The sequence below is a fragment of the Culicoides brevitarsis genome, chromosome 1 (assembly GCF_036172545.1).
Source record: "Culicoides brevitarsis isolate CSIRO-B50_1 chromosome 1, AGI_CSIRO_Cbre_v1, whole genome shotgun sequence".
Classification (NCBI taxonomy): Eukaryota; Metazoa; Arthropoda; class Insecta; order Diptera; family Ceratopogonidae; genus Culicoides; species Culicoides brevitarsis.
In genome coordinates this window covers 33,944,779-33,967,168 of record NC_087085.1, presented here as the reverse complement: position 1 = coordinate 33,967,168, position 22,390 = coordinate 33,944,779, and the positions used below count along the sequence as shown (strand labels likewise).

The 22,390-nt window shown below is 30.1% G+C and overlaps 6 protein-coding genes across 7 annotated transcripts in view; 3 read left to right on the top strand and 3 right to left on the bottom strand.

Annotated features, from left to right (window-relative positions):
• Window positions 1–150: 150 nt before the first annotated feature.
• LOC134837707 (fatty acyl-CoA reductase wat-like) lies at window positions 151–1,886 on the bottom strand. The gene is made up of 5 exons (XM_063853093.1): window positions 1,848–1,886; window positions 1,641–1,790; window positions 1,497–1,576; window positions 488–1,442; window positions 151–429 (listed from the first exon to the last, which is right to left on the bottom strand). The coding sequence occupies exons 1-5, from the start codon at window positions 1,884–1,886 to the stop codon at window positions 151–153; spliced, it is 1,503 nt and encodes a 500-aa protein (XP_063709163.1).
• Window positions 1,887–3,067: 1,181 nt separating this feature from the next.
• On the bottom strand, window positions 3,068–4,057 carry LOC134837705 (alpha-tocopherol transfer protein-like). Its single transcript, XM_063853092.1, has 3 exons — window positions 3,961–4,057; window positions 3,521–3,896; window positions 3,068–3,464 (listed from the first exon to the last, which is right to left on the bottom strand). Exons 1-3 carry the CDS (start codon window positions 4,055–4,057, stop codon window positions 3,068–3,070), a joined length of 870 nt encoding a protein of 289 aa, XP_063709162.1.
• Window positions 4,058–5,261: 1,204 nt separating this feature from the next.
• Window positions 5,262–7,008, top strand: LOC134837704 (cytochrome P450 4C1-like). The gene is made up of 5 exons (XM_063853091.1): window positions 5,262–5,838; window positions 5,895–5,964; window positions 6,019–6,316; window positions 6,374–6,550; window positions 6,610–7,008. The coding sequence occupies exons 1-5, from the start codon at window positions 5,262–5,264 to the stop codon at window positions 7,006–7,008; spliced, it is 1,521 nt and encodes a 506-aa protein (XP_063709161.1).
• Window positions 7,009–7,686: 678 nt separating this feature from the next.
• LOC134837703 (alpha-tocopherol transfer protein-like) lies at window positions 7,687–8,687 on the bottom strand. The gene is made up of 3 exons (XM_063853090.1): window positions 8,582–8,687; window positions 8,140–8,515; window positions 7,687–8,083 (listed from the first exon to the last, which is right to left on the bottom strand). Exons 1-3 carry the CDS (start codon window positions 8,685–8,687, stop codon window positions 7,687–7,689), a joined length of 879 nt encoding a protein of 292 aa, XP_063709160.1.
• Window positions 8,688–11,049: 2,362 nt separating this feature from the next.
• LOC134836784 (cytochrome P450 4c21-like) lies at window positions 11,050–13,275 on the top strand. Of its 2 annotated transcripts, none has more exons than XM_063852003.1 (5): window positions 11,050–11,302; window positions 11,376–11,700; window positions 11,761–11,827; window positions 11,958–12,084; window positions 12,330–13,275. In XM_063852003.1, exons 1-5 carry the CDS (start codon window positions 11,069–11,071, stop codon window positions 13,110–13,112), a joined length of 1,536 nt encoding a protein of 511 aa, XP_063708073.1. In that variant the 5' UTR covers window positions 11,050–11,068; the 3' UTR covers window positions 13,113–13,275. The 2 variants fall into 2 exon arrangements, with proteins under 2 accessions (XP_063708073.1, XP_063708072.1); XM_063852002.1 differs by having other exon boundaries at window positions 11,355–11,700.
• A 6,785-nt stretch (window positions 13,276–20,060) lies between these two features.
• Window positions 20,061–22,390, top strand: part of LOC134837702 (uncharacterized) — a 29,552-nt gene continuing 27,222 nt past the window's right edge. Inside the window, exon 1 of the mRNA XM_063853089.1 lies at window positions 20,061–20,935. Coding sequence (XP_063709159.1) covers window positions 20,061–20,935 — 875 coding nt within the window. The remainder of the gene's footprint in view (window positions 20,936–22,390) is intronic.

Below are 22,390 nucleotides of genomic sequence, written 5' to 3'. Positions count from 1 at the left end.
TATAAACTAAAATTCTATAAAAAAAAATTTTAAATTTTTAAAATAAAACAAAGAATCTATGCATTTAATGCAACTTTTAAGCTAAGCTTTTATTCCCATAACAATTTTTGCAGCAATAAATAAAATAAATTAGTTTTTTTCACGAAAAAATCAATTGAACATTGGAAATATGACGGAAGTGTAAATCCAGAGGAACAACATGGCAAGAAGATACAAAGCGACCCCTTTGATGCTGTAGGTGACAACATAATGAACAACTTTGAGGACTTTATGACGTTTTAAAGCATATGGAATGGTTGAGGGATCATCTTTTGCAATGAAATATCGCATACCACGAAGAGATTCGGTATGAAAATCTTTCCAATTGAGTTGTTCCATGTCGAAGAAAAATTTTTCCTGATCAACTGCGTTCATTTTCTTCCATAATTCCTAAAATTTATTTTCAATTTTAATTTTTTACACAAAATTCAATCAAAATTTTACTTACAGTTACGTTATTATGCTCAAAATTCCAACTGTTGAAGACAAAATGTTCCAAAGCAGAGCTCAATTTGTTGATCAGCTTGTAAGTTCTGCTCAGCCTGAATTTCGTGTTGGTGAATTGCAGGAAAAAGTCAACAATGTGTCCCGGTAATGTGTGATAAAAGAAATGCAAGATGGAGTATTTGATTTTATCTTCCACCGTTTCGAACGCGAAATACCAATAAGCCTTCGAATTGGGGAACGTTTCGGCAGCTGCAAAGTTTTCTTCCAAAAATTGTCCCCATGTCAAGCGATTTTTGCGTGATGGCACAAAATTGTATACCGGAATCGATTGATACGAGTTCCTTCCGATATCCCATGCGGATGCCAAGATACACGAAACGACCATATCAACGGGCACCATTTCCGCATTAGTTTCGAGTTTAAGGCGAAAAACGTGAATGCCGCCCGTCGAAATGCCATACATCAAGCCAATGGGTCCGTAATAGTTGTTTATCCATCCGGTGACGGGTTCTTTGAACGACGCCATGACAATTCCCGGTCGGAAAACGACAAGCGGCAACTTTCCTTCGTAACTTCGGACCAAATCCTCAGCGAGATGCTTGCTGAAAGTGTAAGTGTTTGGAAAATCACCTAATAAATCTGGCGTAATGTCGTTCAGAAGACTTTCATCCATAAATTCCAACAAATTTAACATATCGTTGCCCGAAATCTTGGGCTTGTAGAAAGTTTCTTCGATGGATCCCTTTTGATTGCAATTCGAATAAGCAGTCGAAACATACACAAAAGCTTGAAGATGCCGCATTTCCGTGGAAATATCAAGGAGACATTTTGTTGCCTTTACATTCACTTTGATCGCATTCGTGAGTGTGTCGTCAAATTTAACGATCGCAGCGGCATGGATGACAACATTGACATTATCTAGAAGTGTCTTTACATCCTCGTGATTCAAACCAAGACTAAAAAAAATAAGAAAATTTTAGGAAAAAATTAAAATTTATGAAAATACTCACTTGAATGATCCACAATCGCCAACAACGCCGATGACCCGTTCCGTAAAATCCGGCTTTTCTTTGCGAAGTCGATCAAAAAGCTGCAAAAAAACACAAAAAGTTTCACTTTTATTTTTAAAAAATTCACAAACAAAATTTACTAACGGGATCTTTGAATGTTTCATAAACGCGACTTTGCCACGACTTTCCTTTTTTACTTCTAACCAAGACGTAGAGGTTTTTCAAATCGCAGCATCGCAAAAGTTTTTCCGTTATAATTTGCCCAACGAAGCCTGTAAAACCTGTGAGTAAGACCTAAAAAAAATAAAAAAATATTAAATGTTAAATAATTTTATGCCGAATGTTACTTACAGATTTGTTTTTATAAAAATCCACAATTGAAGAATCCATTGCGTTTTGAGTTTTTTAAACTCGTTAAGTGTTGCCAAAAAAAAAAAAGATTAAATAAAGCACTTGACTAATTCACGCGCACGAAGGAACTGAAGAGAGAAGAAATTTTTTGTTTGTCTATTTTTTTATGAATTTCAAATTCTCTTAGTTCCGATGGTGATTTGTTACTCACACAAGAAAAAAAGTTAAAATTTTCATCGTGCTGAGGAACTGAATACTTAAGCGCCTTTTGTGATATTTTTCGAAATTTTAAAATTTAATTTAAAAATAAATTAAAAATTTAAATAATTTTTTTTATTTAATTTTTTAAATTAAAAAATTAAATTATTTTATTTAAAATTAATATTTATCAAAAATATTTTTTATTTTTTTTTTATATATTTTATTATTTTTTATAAAAATTTATTTTTATTTGTTTTAAATAAAAAAATTTTTTTAGTGATCTCAGTAACTTTTCGATTTTTTTTTTATCAAAAAACTTTTATTTTCACAGACAGACTTTGAAGTCCGTTGAACGTATTTTTAAAATCCATTAAAATCAATTTATTTTTCATAGAACTCACTTCTAAGTCAATTCCTATACATTTTAATCGAGACAAAATGGAACATTATCAGTGATTCCGGTGCCGTTCAATGGGTTAACTTGACGAAAAATTTACCAAAAATAACTTTATATCGCATAATTCGATCTGTTACGGCAAAAAATAGTGTATATGAATGACTAAACAGTCCAAAATCAAAAGAAATGAATGTCGGAGTAGACAGGAAACCTGTTTTTACTTTTTTTGAATCTTATGTTTCTATTAATTTTTTTTATTGTTTTACGTAGCTACTTTCACACAAATGATTTTTGTTGTTTTGTTTTGATCATTAATTTTTTTTATGTGAAGATTCTTCTAGAACTAGTTTGGACTTGACCTTCACACACTTTTAAAACCCTTTTCTAGGTCAAGATTATGTCATGTCGCGTTTTTTATGAATTTATCGCGCAGGTATTTAACAAACGTTGATTCAAATTTTATTTGTTTTTGCATTTTTTTGAAAAAAATTTGAATATTTTTTTTTTGCAATTTTTTTAAACAAATTTTTCCTTGACCCACATCAAATTGAGTCAATTTCACATTTTTTTTAAATATTTTTTATTCATTTTAATAAATTTATAAATTAAGCAAATTTTTTTGTTATCTGCCTCGATATTCGTGCAAATTTGTTTTTAGGATGACTTCGGGTTCGCATTTCATTCTTTGCATGCATTTTTTGGGATGTGTGTTGAAAGTCACGTACATGTTCTCGAGAATTTTTTTATAATCTAAAATATTGGTTTCGGGTCCTCCGTATATCGAAGGCAGACATTCTCTTCCCAATTCGTCGTGCAAAGTCTTCAAATTGTTATGAACTCGAATCAGATTTCGGATTCTTTGTCCAGTGAAGGGCAACACACAATTGGCCAAAGTTGCTGTTGCGGAGTTTGTGTTTATAACATGAATCGACAAATGACGTAAAGCAGCTATTCCAGCCAATTTCGATGCCATACTCGCCATACTTGATGTGAACCAACGAATAAAACTCCAAGTAACACTAAAAAAATTCAATTTAAGTTTCAGAAATTCTTAAAAAAAATTTGAAAATCTCACTCTTTCATGTCCAAAATAATTGAAACGCCATTCACGATGGTTTCGGGTTCATACAAGACCATTTCGAGCCAAGCATTGTGAATTTGGAGCGCATTGGCGATACTCAAGTCGTTCTCCGGGCCATTTTTACTCACGTTGATCAAATAAATCCGTCGTCCATTTTTATCGCGATTTTCGAGCATTGTTGACATATTTTTCCGGAGCAAGTGTTCGTAGGCCTTTGGATGTTCGTGAATCACACAATCGGGAAACTCCTCTCTGAACTTCAGGAATTTCGTTAAACGTTTGAATGCGGCTTCAACATCCCAATCACGCGAATGGAGGCACGAGATCATGATGATGTCTTTCGTTTCGATTTTTCCATTGAGCTCACTGTCTGAAAAAAAACAAAAAAAATTGTTAATGACGTTCATGAAGTAAAAGACATTGCAGGTTATTACTTTCAATCTTGCTCCTGAACAAATTTATACGTCGTGATCTTTCTGTTTCATCCAGCGAAGGACATTTTTCTGATTTAGGATTCCACACTTTGAACATTTTTGTTGTTGTTGATCCTCTTTTGCTCCACACGTCTTATTAGTGTGCGATTCAAATAGTGACTGATATCGCTTTTTCACAAATTTTTGTTAAACTTGACACAAAACTAAATTAAAAATTTCGCCAATGTTGCATCATTTAGGATTGTGTACATTTCAACATGTATTTGTATAATTTGGATCGAAAACTGTCAATATGTGTAACAGATAAAAAAAAATAATCAATAAGTAAATCTATTATTTTTTACAAAAAAAAAAAAACAAAAAAAAAAGAAAAATAAAAAAATAAAAAAAATTGTCATTATATGAAATTTAATTTAAAATATAATTTAATTAATAATTAATCATTTAATTTATTAATTTAAATAATTTAATTTAATTCATTTTTAAAATTTATTTAAAATTTTTAAGGGAAAATAAAAAAAAAATAATTTTAAAATAAAAAAAATAAATAATTTTAGAAAATTGGGAACAATGACCGTTTAATAATGACCTTGTGAATGCGATAATACATAATGAAGTGGGTGTGCAAACGAAGAAAAATTTGATTCAGGTATAAAAATATTATAATTTTTTTTTGCATTAACTACGATTTTGTCTTAGTTTGGAAATTTTCAAAATAATTTTTTTTTGCACTTGATGACAACATGACAAGCAAAAATGTTTGCATTTTAATTTTTTTTACTGGATAATATTTTTCTAACTAAAATAATTTATTTAAAAAATTACTTAAGGAAAAATGTTAAAAAATATATATATAAAATTTATTTAAAAATTTTTATTTAGGTAAGCATAAATTAAAAAATAATTATAAAAAAAAATTAAAATTGAAAATAATGCGAAAATCTTTTACTTATTCAACTTTCCTAATTTCTATTTCATAATTATGTTTTACATATTAATTTAAAGATATACCCATGTGCTTGTATTGGTTTCGATGTTAAAATATTGATAAAAAAAAGTTACAATATTACATGATGAATTTTATGCCAAAAAATAACCATTTGAAGCAAATGTGAACCTCAGGTTGAAACAAACTGCAAATTATTAGTTGATAAAATTGCTAAATTTACATTCAAATTCAACGGTACAGACAATAGTTGACCTGAATCCGCAAAGATTCACCCAAAAAAATATAACAAAGTAAAGCAAAAATCTTCAGTTCATTGTTATACTTCAACCAAAAAGGGCGTGCGGGCAGAAAAATGTCAACAATTTCACTTGTTTCGTTAGCAATTCGTACGATTCTGGGTCTCTTGGTACTCAAACCCGTAATTGAATGGATGCTAAAACGATGGAGATTCATCAAATTAATCAACAAAATACCGGGCTTACCTTCATATCCGTTCATTGGCTCGACATGGATTGCATTCAAAGCAAAACCACAAGACATTATTGACATTGCATTAGCTAGACCAAAATTTTACGAAGGCGGCATCAATTCTGCATGGCTTGGACCGTATGCCGAAGTGAGAGTAAATACCGCAGAATTGGCACAACAAGTTCTGACGTCAAAGGCAGCAATGACAAAGTCGGAAATTTATCGAATTTTGCTTGAACCGTGGATCGGCGATGGTCTGATCGTCACGTCGGATATCAAAAAATGGTTTCATCATCGCAGACTCATCACGACAACATTTTATTTCGACATTTTGACGCGATATTGTGAGATTTTCCAGAACAAGGCGAGGATTTTTTGTGAAGTACTTGATGAAAAATGTGATGGCGAGGCATTTGACATCGACAAATATTTTTATCGATTGACTTTTGACGCGATTCTTGGTGAGTTTCATTAAATTTTTCCTTTAAAAACAAATTTTTAAGTATTTTTTCGACAGAAACGGCTTTCGGTGTCTCGCCAAACATCCAAAAAGACTATGAAAATGAATATTTGAAGGCTGCTGAAGAGTAAGAATTAAAAAAATTCTTATTCAAACTCTTGAAAACCAAATTTTCTTTCAGATATGGTATACTTGGAGCAAAACGCGCCTCAAATCCTCTCTTGCACAACGATTTCTTGTTCAGTATCAGCCCGTTGGGACGTCAAGCGAAGAAACAACTCAAAATTCTGCATGATTATTCGAACAATATCATTAACAACAGACGTCGTGAGCTTTTTCAAGTAGATGCCAACAACAATGTCTCTCGAAATAGTGGCGAACAGCCATGTTTCTTGGATCTTCTTTTGCGGGAAAGTCAAACAAAGCCATATTTGACTGATAAAGCTATTCGGGAAGAAGTTGATACCTTCATTTTTGCCGTAAGTGCTTGGAAAATTCAATTTTGAAGCTGAATTTTAATAAAAATTCCTTTATAGGGACACGATACTACAGCAACAGCTCTCTCTTGGATGGCTTTACTGATTGGCAACCACCCGGAAGTGCAAGAAAGAATTTACGAAGAACAAATTTCGCTCTTTGGCAACGATAAGTCTCCTCCAACACAACAAGACTTGCGACAAATGGAATATTTAGAAGCTGTAATGAAAGAATGTGTAAGAAATTGACTTGTTTTTACAATTTTCAAGCGATTTACAGACAAATTTTAATTTAGCTACGCCTTCAACCATCAGTCGTCGGAACCTCAAGAGGACTAAAAGAAGACATTGAACTTGGGGGTTACACCGTTCCAGCTGGATGCATGTTAACTGTTCACATTTATCAGGTTCATCGAGAGGAAAAGTACTTTCCGAATCCCGAAAAATTCATTCCCGATAGATTTTTGCCGGAAAACTCGGGCAAAATTCATCCTTATTCGTTCATTCCGTTCTCTGGATCGCACAGAAGCTGCATTGGACAGAGGTTTGCAATGAATTTGATGAAAATTACACTTGCCACACTTTGCAGAAATTACAAAATGACGGCGGTTGACTCCTTGGATAAAGTTCAGACATGCAGGGAAATCGTGGCAAGACCTTATCCAGGCATCAATGTAAAACTCGAGAAACGATGATTTTTTTTATTTTTAAGAAAAAATTAAGATAAGCTTTTATTTTTATCAAATTTTGTGTAATTTTAATTAAAAACCTAAAATTAAATATAAAAAATGTTAAAATTAATTTTTTTTAAAGAAAAATTTTATAAAGGCTCTTGACAGTTCCAAGCACGCGACGAAACTGAAAGAGCACGAGATTTTATTAATGGGTCAACTTCATTAAAATTCATCAATCTGCCTTCGATGTGGTAGAAGATGATTTTTAATGAATGACTAAACAGTCCAAAATCCAAAGAAATGAATGTCGGAGAAGTCGGCAAACCTGTTTTTAGTTTTGAATATTCTATTTTTTTTATTTTTTGCGTAGCTACTTTCACAGACACATGATTTTTATCGGTTTTTTTGTTTTGTTCATCTGTTCGAAGATTTTTCTAGAATTTGACGCGACGTGGATTCGACCTTCACACTTAATTAAAACCCTTTATAAATTAAAATTTTGTCGTTTTGTACCGTTATTTGGTGCATTTATTTTTTTTATATCATTTAAATTAAAAATTTGTTCAAATTTAATAAAATAATAAATTAAAAACGATAATAATTTAATTATTTATTTAATTTTATGAAAGCAATTTTTATCAATTTTTTAACTATTTTTATAAAATAATTTTAAAAAATCTAACTAAATTAAATTTTAAATTATCTCCCTCGGTAATCGTGTAATATTGTTCTAACTATCAGTTCTGGTTCGCATTTCATTCTTTGGAAGCATCTTCGGGGATGTTTATTAAAAACCATATACAAATCGTCGCGTAATTTCTTATAATCTAAAATATTGGTTTCGGGTCCTCCGTATATCGAAGGCAGACATTCTCTTCCCAATTCGTCATGCAACGTCTTCAAATTGTAATGAACTCGAATCAAGTTTCGGATTCTTTGTCCAGTGAAGGGCAACACACAATTGGCCAAAGTTGCTGTTGCGGAGTTTGTGTTTATAACATGAATCGACAAATGACGTAAAGCAGCTATTCCAGCCAATTTCGATGCCATACTCGCCATACTTGATGTGAACCAACGAATAAAACTCCAAGTAACACTAAAAAAAATCAATTTAAGTTTCGGAAATTCTTAAAAAATTTTTAAAAATCTCACTCTTTCATGTCCAAAATAATTGAAACGCCATTCACGATGGTTTCGGGTTCATACAAGACCATTTCGAGCCAAGCATTGTGAATTTGGAGCGCATTGGCGATACTCAAGTCGTTCTCCGGGCCATTTTTACTCACGTTGATCAAATAAATCCGTCGTCCATTTTTATCGCGATTTTCGAGCATTGTTGACATATTTTTCCGGAGCAAGTGTTCGTAGGCCTTTGGATGTTCGTGAATCACACAATCGGGAAACTCCTCTCTGAACTTCAGGAATTTCGTTAAACGTTTGAATGCGGCTTCAACATCCCAGTCACGCGAATGGAGGCACGAGATCATGATGATGTCTTTCGTTTCGATTTGTCCATTGAGCTCACTGTCTGAAAAAAAAAACAATAAAAATTATTAATGACGTTCATGAAGTAAAAGGCATCGCAGTTCATTACTTTCAATCATGGCCCTGAGTAAACGAATGCGTTGCGCGCGTTCTCTTTCATCCAATACGGGGCTTTTTTCTGCTTTGGGACTCCAAACTGTGAATATTTCCCTCATGTTTTTCTCAATTTATATTTCAAAAGTTTAATTTTTTTAAATTTAAAATTCTAAAACTACGCTGCGAGTTTAGCTTTTTCACGTCTGATCTGTGTGCGATCCCAAAAGTGACTGATATTATTTTTTACCACTTTTTGTTAAATTCGACACAAAAAAGAACAAGAAAAATTGCCAGTATTACATCATACCGTACTGTATACGGCATTCCTTCGATTGGTCCGTTCTCTTTGACTCAGCGGTACGTCGAAATTTTCCATCATACGATTTCTCGTGTATATCAGGAAACGTGTGAAGAACATATTCATAAAAAAACATTTTTGTTTGTTTGCATCAAAACAAAATCGTGTGACGTCAAAGCTTGTCTGCTTTATTTGAAAGTGAGACGTCAGCGTATTTTTTGCAAAATTAAAAAATTTTGTGCGAAAACTAAATAAGAGTTTTTTAGTTGAAAAGTTACATTTTGACGAAAAATTTCAAATTTTTTTTATACGGAAGGACTTTTGACGAAATTCGTAAAGCATTTTTAAATTATGAACGCGGTATGACCGTTAAGATAGTCTTGTTGATGCGAATGTTTTACTGTAGTGGGAGTACACAGGTTAATACCCCACACGGAGAAAATATTGTTTTTATTGATTTTTGGATATTTTGCGACAATTCAATATTTTATAGATATTTTACAAGATTTTTTAATTTTTTAAATGAGATTTGCGAAAATAAATTCCGAATTAATTCCGAAAATTGTATAAAATTTAAAATAAATCATTAAAGTTTTAATTATTTCCTTTTTAAATTTTTTTCATACTTTAAAGAGTAAAAATAAATAAGTTTTAAGAACAAATTTTTACAAAGTTTTTTTTTCATAAATTAATAAATTAATATAAAATAATTAAAAATAATAAAATTAATTAATTAAAATAATAATTTATTTAATTAAAAAAAAAAATAAAATTTTAATTTTAATTTATTTTAAATTAAAATAATTTAAATTAATTTAATTATTATAAATAATTTTTTAAATTAAAAAATTTAAATCAATATAAAATTTTTAAACTTTTTATTTTTAATTTAATTAATTAATTAAGTTTTTAAAATTTAATTTAATTTATTTTTTAAACTAAATTTAATAAACACAAGATTTTCTCCGTGTATTGTACACGCGAAAGGGTTTCATAAGACCTGTATTAACCGACCACTAAACATTGTGATTAACCGGTTTAAGACTTATTTTTTTCAAAAAATATGCCTTGTACATTTCCATTATGATTTTTCTATTTATTAGTTTGTTTGTTTGTTCAGTATTTTTGTTTTTTTGGGTAATATGCAAATTCAGTTCTCGAATAGTCTATTCTCTTTTCAGCATTCATGCAAGGTTGAAAAATAAATTAACAAATTTTATTTAAATTTTGAAAAACAAGATGAGAACGAGCCTCTGTCACACCCATTTTTGTTTTTCAAGTCAATGGACTTTGATACATTTTTTTTTGATAAGAACTGCGGAAACTGGAAACTGTGAAAATTTATTTGATTAAAATTTTGTAAGAAAAATAAATTAACACATCTAAAAAGTCAACTTGCCAACTATTTATTCAGCAATTAGCATCAATAAATCATAATGGTGACGTGTAATTTTTACAACAAAAAGTGATAATTAATTTTAGATTATTATTACAACAAAGAAAATGTGAAGGAAACATTTTTCAAAAGTGCTTTGAAGCAAAATTCAACTTTGAAGTGAATACAAAATCATGATGAAACGCAAAAAAGTGACATTTGTGGTTAAATTGTTTAGGAATGACCTGAAAATGTGCAAAATTGTAACAAATTATTCGCATGCGGAAACAAAAGGAAAGTCGCGTGTACACAATTTTGAGCCAAAGTCCAAGTTCACGTTTAAAGTGGGCGTCCTCGTTATGAAAAATATCAAAATAACCCAAAAATAACAAAATTTTCAACAATCAGCGCTCACAGCGGCAATACTGGAACTAATTTTGTAACATAATTACTCGAATCGTTCAAGAGTTCATCTTTTGTACAAATATTTGGACAAACATGTACGAAAAAAAAACTCCTGACGCAGAATGTTGAAGATTCTTCTCAAAAAATATTAACTCTAAAGAGTTTTCGAGTGTGCGTGGCACTTGAGCTACCTCACACCGCTGCGATTACACACGAAAAAAAAATATTTTACTACCACTTATTGTTTTCTCGCACCTTTTGACGCTTCGCCATAGACAAACTCACTTCTTTACATGAAGGTACATTGAAATTTTTAGAGACAAGTACAATTGAAGCGACAAATTTATTTTAGTTATTACGAAAATTTCAACGAGAGCAGACCTTTTTTGCGCGAAACTTAATATTTATTTGACTTTATCAACATGACTTTACTTATCGATTTGACGACATCATTGTACTTGATCCTATTTTCAATAATTTTTTACTTCATTCTCAAGCAAATAAAATTTATCAAAGCTGTGAATCGGATTCCGGGAGTTTGGGGACCTCTGAGGATACAACTTTTTGGCGTCGCCTTGGAATTTTTGGGAAAAACTGAAGCTGAACGTCTAAAATTGCTACAAGGATATGCCGAGGCCTTTCCTAAAGTTGGAAAAGTAAGAAATCCTGTTAAATTTTTATTAATTTATTTTTAAATTTAAAAAAAAGGATGATTTTTATTTGACAAAGGTTTGGTTTGGACACATGTTTGTGTGTTACTTACACGATCCGGAGCTGCTGCAGCAAGTGTATACATCAAAAAAGTGTCTTGAAAAGCCATTTTTCTACAAGTTCTTTGGTTTCGGAGACGGATTAATTACAGCAAAAGTCAAATCCTGGAAAGGACATCGAAAAATCCTGAATAATGCGTTCAGTCAGAAGAATTTGCAGGGATTTATTTCGATTTTTGATGAAAGTAGTAAGCAGTATGTGAAAAGTTTGGAGGAGAATTTGGGAAAAGGTCCTTTTGATATGTTGAATTATGCGGTAAAAGCAACTTTGGACAGCATTTGTGGTCAGTTTTAATATTTTTTTAATTTTTAAACAAATTTTAACACTTTAAAAATATTTTTAGCCACATCGTTCGGCATCAACGTGAAAGCCCAAGAGAAGAAATTGAATTTTAATGCACATCTTCAGAGGTTTGTAAATTATTTTATCAATTGAGAAGCGGAGATACTGATCGATATACTAACACGAAACACTTAAAATGAAAATTTTTTATGAATTTTCATATTTTTTTAAATTTTTATGTTAAAATCTGTTTTTTAGAATCCATGAGTTGACTGCAATCCGCATGTTTAACCTCCATCTGTACTCGGATTTCATTTATCGTCTTTCCAAATATTGGCCTGGTGACATTGTCGCGCGATCTCACTGTCTCCAATTTGGTCAAGAGGTAAGTTTTGCTTAATTTTTGTCTTTTATAAGAGATTTGTGTGAATTAAGCAAAGTGTTTGCTCAAACAATCAATCACGATAAGTTTTTTTTTTGAATTAATTGAAAAAACATTAAAAAATAAATAAATAAAAATTACACAGAAATGTGTAATGCGTCAATATTTACATTGGCGCGACCTTGAAAGATGATTTTTTTACACTTTAAAAACTCGAACACGTGATTAATGTAAATTTTATATTTTAGTTGGTGAAAAAACGAAGACAAGAATTGATGGAAAACAACAACAACGGCTCAGAATCTGGATTTGAGGAGGAAAATTGTGATTTGAGTAAAAAATCTGAAATTTTCGTTGATCACTTGTTAAAATCCAAGGACGCCAATAACGTCGAGACATTCACCGACAACCAAATTCGTGATCATGTACTGACAATTCTCTCAGCGGGCAATGAAACAACCGCATTAGGTGTCAGTTTTGGCACTCTCTTCCTTGCCATGCATCCTGAGGTGCAAGAACGTGCATATCAAGAAGTCAAAGAAGTTTATGGAACAACCGGCGATGTTCCCATTACGTATGAAAACTTGCGAAAACTCGAGTATATGGATCGTGTAATTAAGGAAACTTTAAGATTAGCACCCAGTGTCCCGCTAATTTCGCGAATAATGACAGAAGACACGTATTTCGATAATGGCGTGATGCTGCCAAAGGGAACGCATACCTTGGTCGTTATTTATGCCTTGCATCGTCTCAAGTGCTATTGGGGAGAAAATGCCGACAAATTTGATCCGGATAACTTTTTGCCGGAAAAAGTAGCTGCGAGACATCCCTTTTGCTATTTGCCTTTCAGTTCGGGCATCAGAAATTGCATCGGACAGAAATATGCGGTTCTCAGTATGAAAGTTATGTTGGTGAATTTGTTGTTGGCTTACAAGTTTGAGACGCCACTGAAAATGGAGGATTTGGAATTCAGGCTTGATGTTTCGCTGATGTTGACAAATCCGTACAGCATTGAAATTACAAAGAGATAAAAGTGGGTCAATTCTTTAGGTTAAGAAAAAAAAAGTTCAACAAACAAAAAAACTCGTAAATATTGACTTTGAATAAATTACTCTTGATTTAAGAGCTTTATGTCATTAATATTAGATTAAAGGTTAAAATTATTTCTTGAGCTCAAGAACTATAAATAATAAAATGAACAATTTTACAAATTAATGATTAAAAAGGTTAATTTTTTATAATTTTCAGAAATCAATAAATTTAAGAATTTTTAAGCGAATATATATTTTATGAGTAAAATTTGAAATTTTTAACGAAAAATCGAGCTGCTAACATTCCGTCTTATTATTTTTGAAAATTTAAAAAAAAATATTTAAGTTTATGTCTCACTAAAAATTTAAATTAAAATATTAAAATTATTTAAATTAAATTAATTTTTTTTAATTATTCTTCAATGAAAAAAATATAAATTTAATACAAAATTAATTCAAAAAAAACTTTTTACAAAAAAAAAATTTAAAATAAGTCTATATAATAAATATTTTAAAATATTAAACATTTATTTTTTTTTTCAGTTAGAAAAAAATAGCTTAAATTCTTGTAAGAAAATAAATAAATTTATGACAATATTTTAAGATCATGAATCTATAAATTTGTACAAAAGGATCAGGGTTTTGAAAGTTAAAACCGAGAATCGATGAAAAATAATTAAAATTTGTGTTAAAATTAAAAAAAAAACTAATTTTTTACGAGCATAAGCATTTTTATACACATTTTAAGCAATTATTATTATTAAAAGTATTTTATTTCTTCCTTTCAGATTTTTGCAATTTTTCGTTTCGTTCAGAAATATAAATTTACGTCATACAAATTACGTCAAGTAAGTTAAATAGCAATAAAATTTATTTTTATCTTCAAAATCTTGATATCTTAAAATAAAAACAAACTTAGGGTTAATATTTATGAATATGAATTTGTAGGAAGTAAAACATCATTTTTGGGAGATTAATACAATTTTTATTCATAATTCATATTTTTTTTATTAATCAACAGTGTTAAAAAAACTTGTTTGATGGATTAAAAAAGTTTTTATTTTTTGTTCAAATTAATATTTGCAATTGACAAGATTAGATCATTTTTATGATTTTATTGCGAAGGTTTACAAAAAATTAACAAGAAAAGGTAAACACAAAAATGTTTTATCACATGCTATAAATTTATTTTAAAAATTGAATTTTTTAATTTTTTTTACAGGCAAACCCCTTGAAGTTATGCAATGAACTGCTATGAAAAGAAAAAATTAAAACGTTAAAACGTTGGAATTTTATGAAAAATATAATTGAAGACGGAATCGAACATCAGCAAACCATTTACGGGTTGATGACATTTTACCTTAATATTCCCTATTTAAGAATCGTTCATCAACAAAGTTTACGACAAAAATTGCGCAGAAATTACGGGTAAAGTACAGAACATGAAAAAAATACATTACGGAACCCACACGATTTTTATAATCTTTCAGTTAATTTGCCACTAAATTCTTCTTTACAACTATTTTTTCCATAAAACACAGATTTAATTCATTTTCTTCCTTCCTTCATTAGCGCCCATCCTTAAGTCATATCCCGATCAAAATAAAAATCAACCGTATAATTAAGTGATCACCCATCAATCGTAAATTAAATAAAAAGTAACGATAATTACGATTTTCATGCAAATGTTTAAATATTTCTTCAAAGCATCAAATTGCATCGACTATTAGCACAAACTGTTTAAATATATTTAACGACGCATATGGTGCAACTTCTAACTAACTACCCAAGAGAGAAGAAAAAAAAATAAAATTAATAATAATAATAACTTAATAATAAGCTAACAAGTACTTGAGTGTACTTTATTAATAACTCCACAAAAGAGTCTTCTCTCTATTTCCAAAGACATAAATTTTTTTTACAATATTTGCATAAACTATCATGTATGTTAATGGCATACAAAATATTTATTTACGCGCATGCAACATGATGTTAAGAGCGCTTCAACGAGAGCTTAAAGAGTCATAAAACCATTAAAAAGTGCATAGAAAGTGTGTGCGTTGCGTTATTTGAGATGTAATTTATTGAAATTATCAGCTAGGCACACACAGCGATGACGCGAAATATGAGAAATTGATGTGCAAATATTGTGAAAGCAGTTAGTGCAGTGCACATTTTTTTTTTGTTTTTTCGCTACGAAAGAATGGTCATTTCTGGTCGACGACATAAAAAAAGCATAAAAAATTGAATGACCCTTGATTGTGCGCCCCTTCAACGATCGTTCGAAAGTTGTCGTCTCTATGAATTTCTCAATATTATTTTAAGAAAGTGACATACAATTTTTGTCTGAAGTAGCTGCAATGAAACTGCATATTTTGAGTGTTTCAAAAGTATGAAAAGTGAAATTAAAAGGTAAATACCAATTTTTTTTCTATTTTTTTCTACAACCTCGTTTGAACATCTTGAGCAATGGAAATCAATAAATTAGCGGTAAGTAGTTAACAAAAACTAGAAATGTGTTAATCAACATGATCCATATTGCCTTTAAACCGTTTTCCACTCCTCGTAAATAAACAAGTGAGCGCGATCATCGTATTTATTTGCACTTATTCGTTGATTTATTGTTTATTATTTTTTTGTGTAATATCGTCGTGGTTTTATCCACAAAAGGTGATAATTTTTGTTTTTCTCATGAATCTATCATCGCATCATCGAGGTAACATGTCGTGATGGCTCAATTAAGATACTTTTAATATATTGCGCATTTTTTGAAGGTAAGGAAAATTTTTTATTTTTTTCGACGCAGTTTTTTAATGAAAAATTATTTTTTTTAGGGATCCTAATGAATTTTTGATGACTCATGGACTTGAAGTTAATAAAAACCTGAAACCGAAGAAATGGCTGTTTATAAATCTCAGAAATTTTGAATGAAAATTCGTTATTTAAGACAACTTTAAGGATTTTTGCCGAGTCTACTACTACAAGCATTCGAAATGGACTGGTATCATGAAGCTTTTTGATGAATTGAGGCTTTTCAAATTAAATTACTTTAGATTATGGGATATACTTGTGAATATTGAAAAGTCTTAAGGAAATCCTCGCCAGCATAAAATCCCTTGGGGCGAATTTGAGTGAATGACTTAAGACTTGAAATTTAAAAACCAAAATGAAAAATCTTAGGTATTTTGCATCATTTTTTGTGGCATTTTTTTTAAGCATTAAGAAAATTTGATTATGGGAAAATTCGTGAATAGCTCGACGTTTTCAATGTTAAAATTTGAGAAAATAAGAAAATTTTTGCCTTCAATGAATAACTGAAATTAATTTGATACATTTTTTCTTTTTTTAAATTAAATTATTCAAATTAGACAAGAAAATCTTTAAACAATTCCTTCAACGACTTTGTGTCACGGGAATGGCAAAAAATAAAGTAACGAAAAAACGTTAGAAAAAATAAATAAAATACAAATACAAAATATATATTACGCGATTCAAGAGGAATAAAATATTTCCTTAAAAACTAAACCTTCTGAAAGCGAAAACCTTCAACAGCGTCGTCGTCGTTGTGGATCAAAGAAGCTCTAATCTCGTAATTTTATGTAAAATCCAAACAATGTTCCAAATTCCTTTGTTCTCACTAATCATATCGCGCTTCTGCTTTGTGTTGTGTGTTAAAACCTCTTAAAAAACATTAGTTTCAATATTTTTTTTTCTTCTTAATTCTCTTGCATGCCTTGTGCTGCTCTATGGGCATCATCATTCAATAAACACACGACGACGAACGACCAAACAACTTTTAATATCGATAATAACATCAACAGCAATAATTATTATGCGGTAGATTTAAAAGCGACTACACACATACACACAACTCGCTAGAAGATTATGTTGATTATTTATGTTTATTAGTATTGATTTGGAATGTGAGCACTTTTATTATTTTATTACTTATTGTGTACGGCGAGATCATTAACCAGAGACAAGAGAATATTTACATACCAATAAAGTTATTTGCTGTTCTTGTATGATTTTTTTGCTGCTGCTGCTGCTTCTCTTTTCTAAATAGATAAATAAATAGAGCTATTTAGATGAGCAGCAGCAACAAACAACGAAAATGAATAGAATTCTTACACTTATTAGCTGAAAATATTTAATCTCCCTTTTTTTCTGCTTCATTTCGAGAAATCATGCTAATTTATGGATATTAGAAAAATGATGCAAGCCGCGATTTTTTCTGGAATTCTTTTGTTTGCGTGATAATTTTATTTTTTGTATTTTCAAAGAAACTCGATTTCATTTGGTTTAACCCATAAAATCATTAACGAAATTATTCCATCCCCAATTTGAGAATATAATTTATGCGTCATGCTTTGTAAAATTAATTGTTCATCGTTTCAGTAAATAATCGCATACGCACGAAAAATAAATTTTTGTGAATCAATTAAGCCATAAATGTTTGTTTAACATTTACAAATTTGTGACGAAGTGATGAATTTGAACACCAAAAAAAAATTAATAGGATGACTCGGTGCGAATTGCGTAAATGATCAAGTGCGATCGATGATACACAACAACAAGTGTAACGAGAGCAGTAAATTTATCAGTTTTTGAAATAAATATTCCGACAGGCAAGGTCACGTTTAATATTTACGAGTTTTTTACACAAATTTTTGGTTAAAGATAATTTATTGCAGAGCAAGGCATTTTAAGTGGTCGACAAATAACTGAGCCTTTTGTCGTGATTTGTTGACAACTGCGATAAAAGAAGATCAATTTTTAAGAGTTTATGACGGAAATTTGTTTAACAATTAATTGTTGTGATCATTTGTCATCGAAAATAAACTTTGAAAGTCGTAATGTGTATTTAAAATTCTATTTTGAGTACAATAATATTGTTTTTTTCTGAAATATTCATACATTTCTCAAAAAATAAAAAAAACAAAAATTTGAAAAAAAAAATTAAAATTAATTTTTAGCTATTTCAAGTAATTAATGTTTATATTTTAATATATAATTTAAATTTTAATAAATATATTTAAATAAAAATTTAATTTAATTTAATTAAAAATTAATTGCAATTTAAATTTAATTTTAATTTAAAAATTAATTTAATTTTAAAAAAATAATTTATTAATTTATTTAATTTTAGAAAAAAAAATAATTTGAAGACAATTTATTATAATTTAATTTAATTAATTAAATTAATTTAATTTATTTAAATTTTTGTCATATTGAAGGAAAATTTTCGAAATACTTCAAGGGCTAATATAAAATAAAATAATTTTATTAAAAATATTTTGAATAATTTAATTTAATAATAAAAGAATTATTTTTGTACTGTTGATAGAGGGATCAATATTTAAAATAAGATTTTCAATGATTCGAAAAATTAAAAAAAAATAATTTTACGAAATATCATTGAAAAATAGTTCTTACAAAAAAAATTCAAAATTTTTAACTTTTTGAAGTAAAAATCAAAACTTTGAAATCCAAAAATTTATTCAAACTTTAATTAGTGACATTGCATGATTTCAAGTAATTTTCTCATCTTCTATTAGCAAAAACTCAAAAATCATCTTGAAAGAAGCTGCAAAAAAAAACACAAACAAGAATCATTTCCTCAATAAACATCAAAAAAATTTCCATCAATTAAACCTTGATTGACAGTTGCTCCAAGTCACATAATACTCCGATGCGACACTTCCAAACTGTTCCTTCCGTTCCATTTCAAATCGCCTCTTTCTCTCTCCCGTCATCTAATACAACCTTTTACAATTGCAGTTATTTCCGGAAACTTCGATCAAAAATTCTACAACAACTCAACTCTGCATTCAAGCCATTCATCATCATCGTCGTTGTCATCTCGCCCGTACTCGCTATGCAACGAAAAGTCAAGTGCTTTTCACCTAAAAGCCGAAGCCGAACTCTCGCGTTTGTTGTTGCGGTTGACTCATAGACAGCGGCAGCGCATTACACCTGAATGCCGTACAGTCGTACTTTCAACACTTTACAATCTTTCGTGCGAACGACAGACAACGTGAATCCGAATCCGGCGAATCAACTGAGCAAAGCAAAATACAAGTTAGTTAATATTTATCGGTCAAGTGAATAACAACGTTTTTACGAATCTCTCTCGAACGAAGTTTTTTTCTCGTATTTTTTATTATTTATTTATTTTTGTGCATTATTACAACATTGAAAGTGCAGGAAAAAAAATCGGAAAAAATTAAATGAAAGGATTTTTTATACAGAAAAAAATATTTATCTTTAACAATCATTTTTATCGTCGCCGAATGTCAAGTGTTGTTCATAAAAGATTAAATTAATGGAAAAGGAAAGGAACAAGTGAAGTTTTTTTTTGTGAAAAAAATGAAATGCAACCTTTAATTAATGAAAAAATCTGATATGATTAAAAAATTAAAAAAAAAATAAATAAAACTGTCTCAAGTTTGAAAAGTCAAATAAATTCGATTAAAAAATAATTATTGATAATAAAAAAAAATATTTAAAAAAATTATGACAGTTGAAACAAGATAATAAAAAATAGAAGGGACTTTAAAAAAATAAATACTGTGAAAAAAAAATCGGAAATAAAAAATTAAAACAAAAGAATTTTAAAGTGACCAAATTTTGTGTTCCATAAATTAAATGAGTGATCGAAAAATAAAGCAAAAATTTTATGTGCTACTTTCATTGTGGGATCAATTACTGTAATAATAATAATAAAGAAAGATTTTAAACAAAAAATTACATTTTAAAGACGAGCCGCTCTTGAAAGTGAAGAGAGAAAAAATAAAACCAGCATTGCAACAAAATTCAATCTCTTACAAAATATTGCGATGTGTAGAAAAGGAAATTTCGTTAATAAATTGCCCTAAGCAATTCGACTTAAGAAATATTTAAAAAAAAAATATTTGAAACGAAAGTAAAACGAACGAACGAAGAGAAATGGAGTCAACTAAAATTGAGGTGCGTTCAAAGCCGCTTCTAAGTCCGACACATTCCTTAGATGAGGGTTTCGAATCAGATCCTGATCGTATTTCAACGGATTCGCAACTTGTCGGTCAAACGCCCGAATTTGATGTTTTGCAGCACACGGATCGCGATGGCTTGCAACATACCCAGATAACGCGAAGATCTGAAGCATCGAACGAACCGACAAGCATCATTTGTCTCGAGGGCGAGATCGATTCCGAGATACGAAGTGACGTGGAAGCGACCAAAGTTGTAATTAATCGTAATAAAGTGACGCCGCAACCGACGCAGGTATCATCGCAGGCCCAGCAACAACGGTATCGTCGCGTAAAAACTCGAGCTCCGCCGCCACCAACCTTTGGGCAACACACGTTCAAGCCCCGTTCCCAATCTGTCGAGTCGGGTATGCGTTTTAATTCATTAAGCACCATGCCAAGCAGCAGCAACGGGAGCACCTACAATCACACACTGAACAATATGGATATCTTAACGGGACGCGCTGACGTTCTTTCTGGTCGGTATGTTCGTGTAACGGTAGATCCGCGTGCCTCGTCGCGATTATCGTCGATTAACAGCAGTTTTGTGACAACAGCTGCGGCGCCGCTCACGACTTCGAGTAGTACATCGGCAATTTCGAGTGCATCCACGAGCCATCATCATCACTTGCAGCATCATCAGCATCATCATTACGGATTAAAGGCAACCGCACCTGCTGCTGCGTACAATGGAAGTCTGCGAAATTTCAATCGATATCATCAACAATCGACGCAGCAGCAACAACAACAGCAACAACCGCAATATCATATGCCTGTTTGTTGGACACAATCTATTCCAAGGCAAACGAGAAGGTTAGTATGCTAATTTTTTTTTTTTTGATCAAAAATTTTATTTTATTGTTTCTTTTGCAAATTTGTCGCTGCGAAAATAATGACATGGTGCTAATGGATTGTTTGTTGTCTTCGGTATCTAAATGTCTTTTTAATCGTCAAACAATCGCTTTTTGTCCTTTGTAATGATCTAAAACCATAAAAAACGCACAAAGAACAGCTGATTGCATTTTTCAGACCAATTCCGTTCACTTTTGCAACAAAAAATCTTGAATTCATCAAATTTTATGCATGAATTCCTTTTCCTTGATTTAAAAAAACCAAAAATGTGCTAATTTACAGAATTTTTGGGCAAAGTGTTAATTTGTCTGTACATGGCAAGAATTTATTAGCTCATCTTCCTTCAAATATTTTAACTTATAATTAACAAAACACGCTTGTTTTTCTTGACCAAATAATTGCCAAAATTGTGATTTTTGTCAATTAACAAAAAATGTTTATAAAAAATGACGAACCACAAATTCTGAAGAAAAATAAGTGTTTCATGCATCATAAATTTCGTGTATCAACCAAAAAAATAAGGGAACACTGAATAATTTGGAGATTTTTTAAGCAAAAGTAATCGTTAGAGCATAAAATTCGACAGATCATTTCTTTGTTTTTTTCCCTTTCAAAAATTTCAGTTTTTTTTTTTTTTTTTTTTTTTGATTTAATAAACAAAAAGAAGATGACTTTAAACCTTCAAATCGTCATCCATCACATTTTTTTGTGGAGTGTGTTTGTATTTTTTTTATGTTAATGGGCCTAATCATCATTTGTTGAGGTTTCTTACACGAGAGATAGAGATATAAAATTTTTATTGTCCATTGCCATTGTCATGGATATTTTTTCACTTTTTTTTTCGACTATTTTGTGGTTGGTATTGAATTCGAGTAGATCAGAATTTCGCTTGGGTTTCAAGGTTGAAAAGTGAATGTGTCGTGCGGTAAGCGAGTGAATTAAAGAAAATAATCTTGTGGAAGGTTTTCAAGAATTTTTTTAAGGATTTTTGCTTTAAGCATTTTTATGGAAAAAAATTAAAAAACATGTCACGTGACAATTAAAATAATTTAAAATATTAAAGAAAAAAATTCGAATTTTTTTGCTTTTGTAAAAAATAAAATTTTGTACTATGAATCATGCAAATTTGCACTTTTTAAATCATAAAAGCAAATATATTTAAGAAAATAAAAGAAACTCACACTTTAAGAGATCGTTACTAAAAAATTTTGCGAAAATTGATGATTAATTGTAAATTTGTGAATTTATAAAAAAAATATTTTAATAAAAAGTAAAAATTTTTACTGCGAAGAGCATAAAAAAAATCTACGTGAATCATAAAAACTTTAAATTTGTTAGAAAAAATAAATTCAAAAAATTTAATAAAATTAAAAATAAAATATAATTTAATTAACTAATTATTGTTACTTGAAAAAA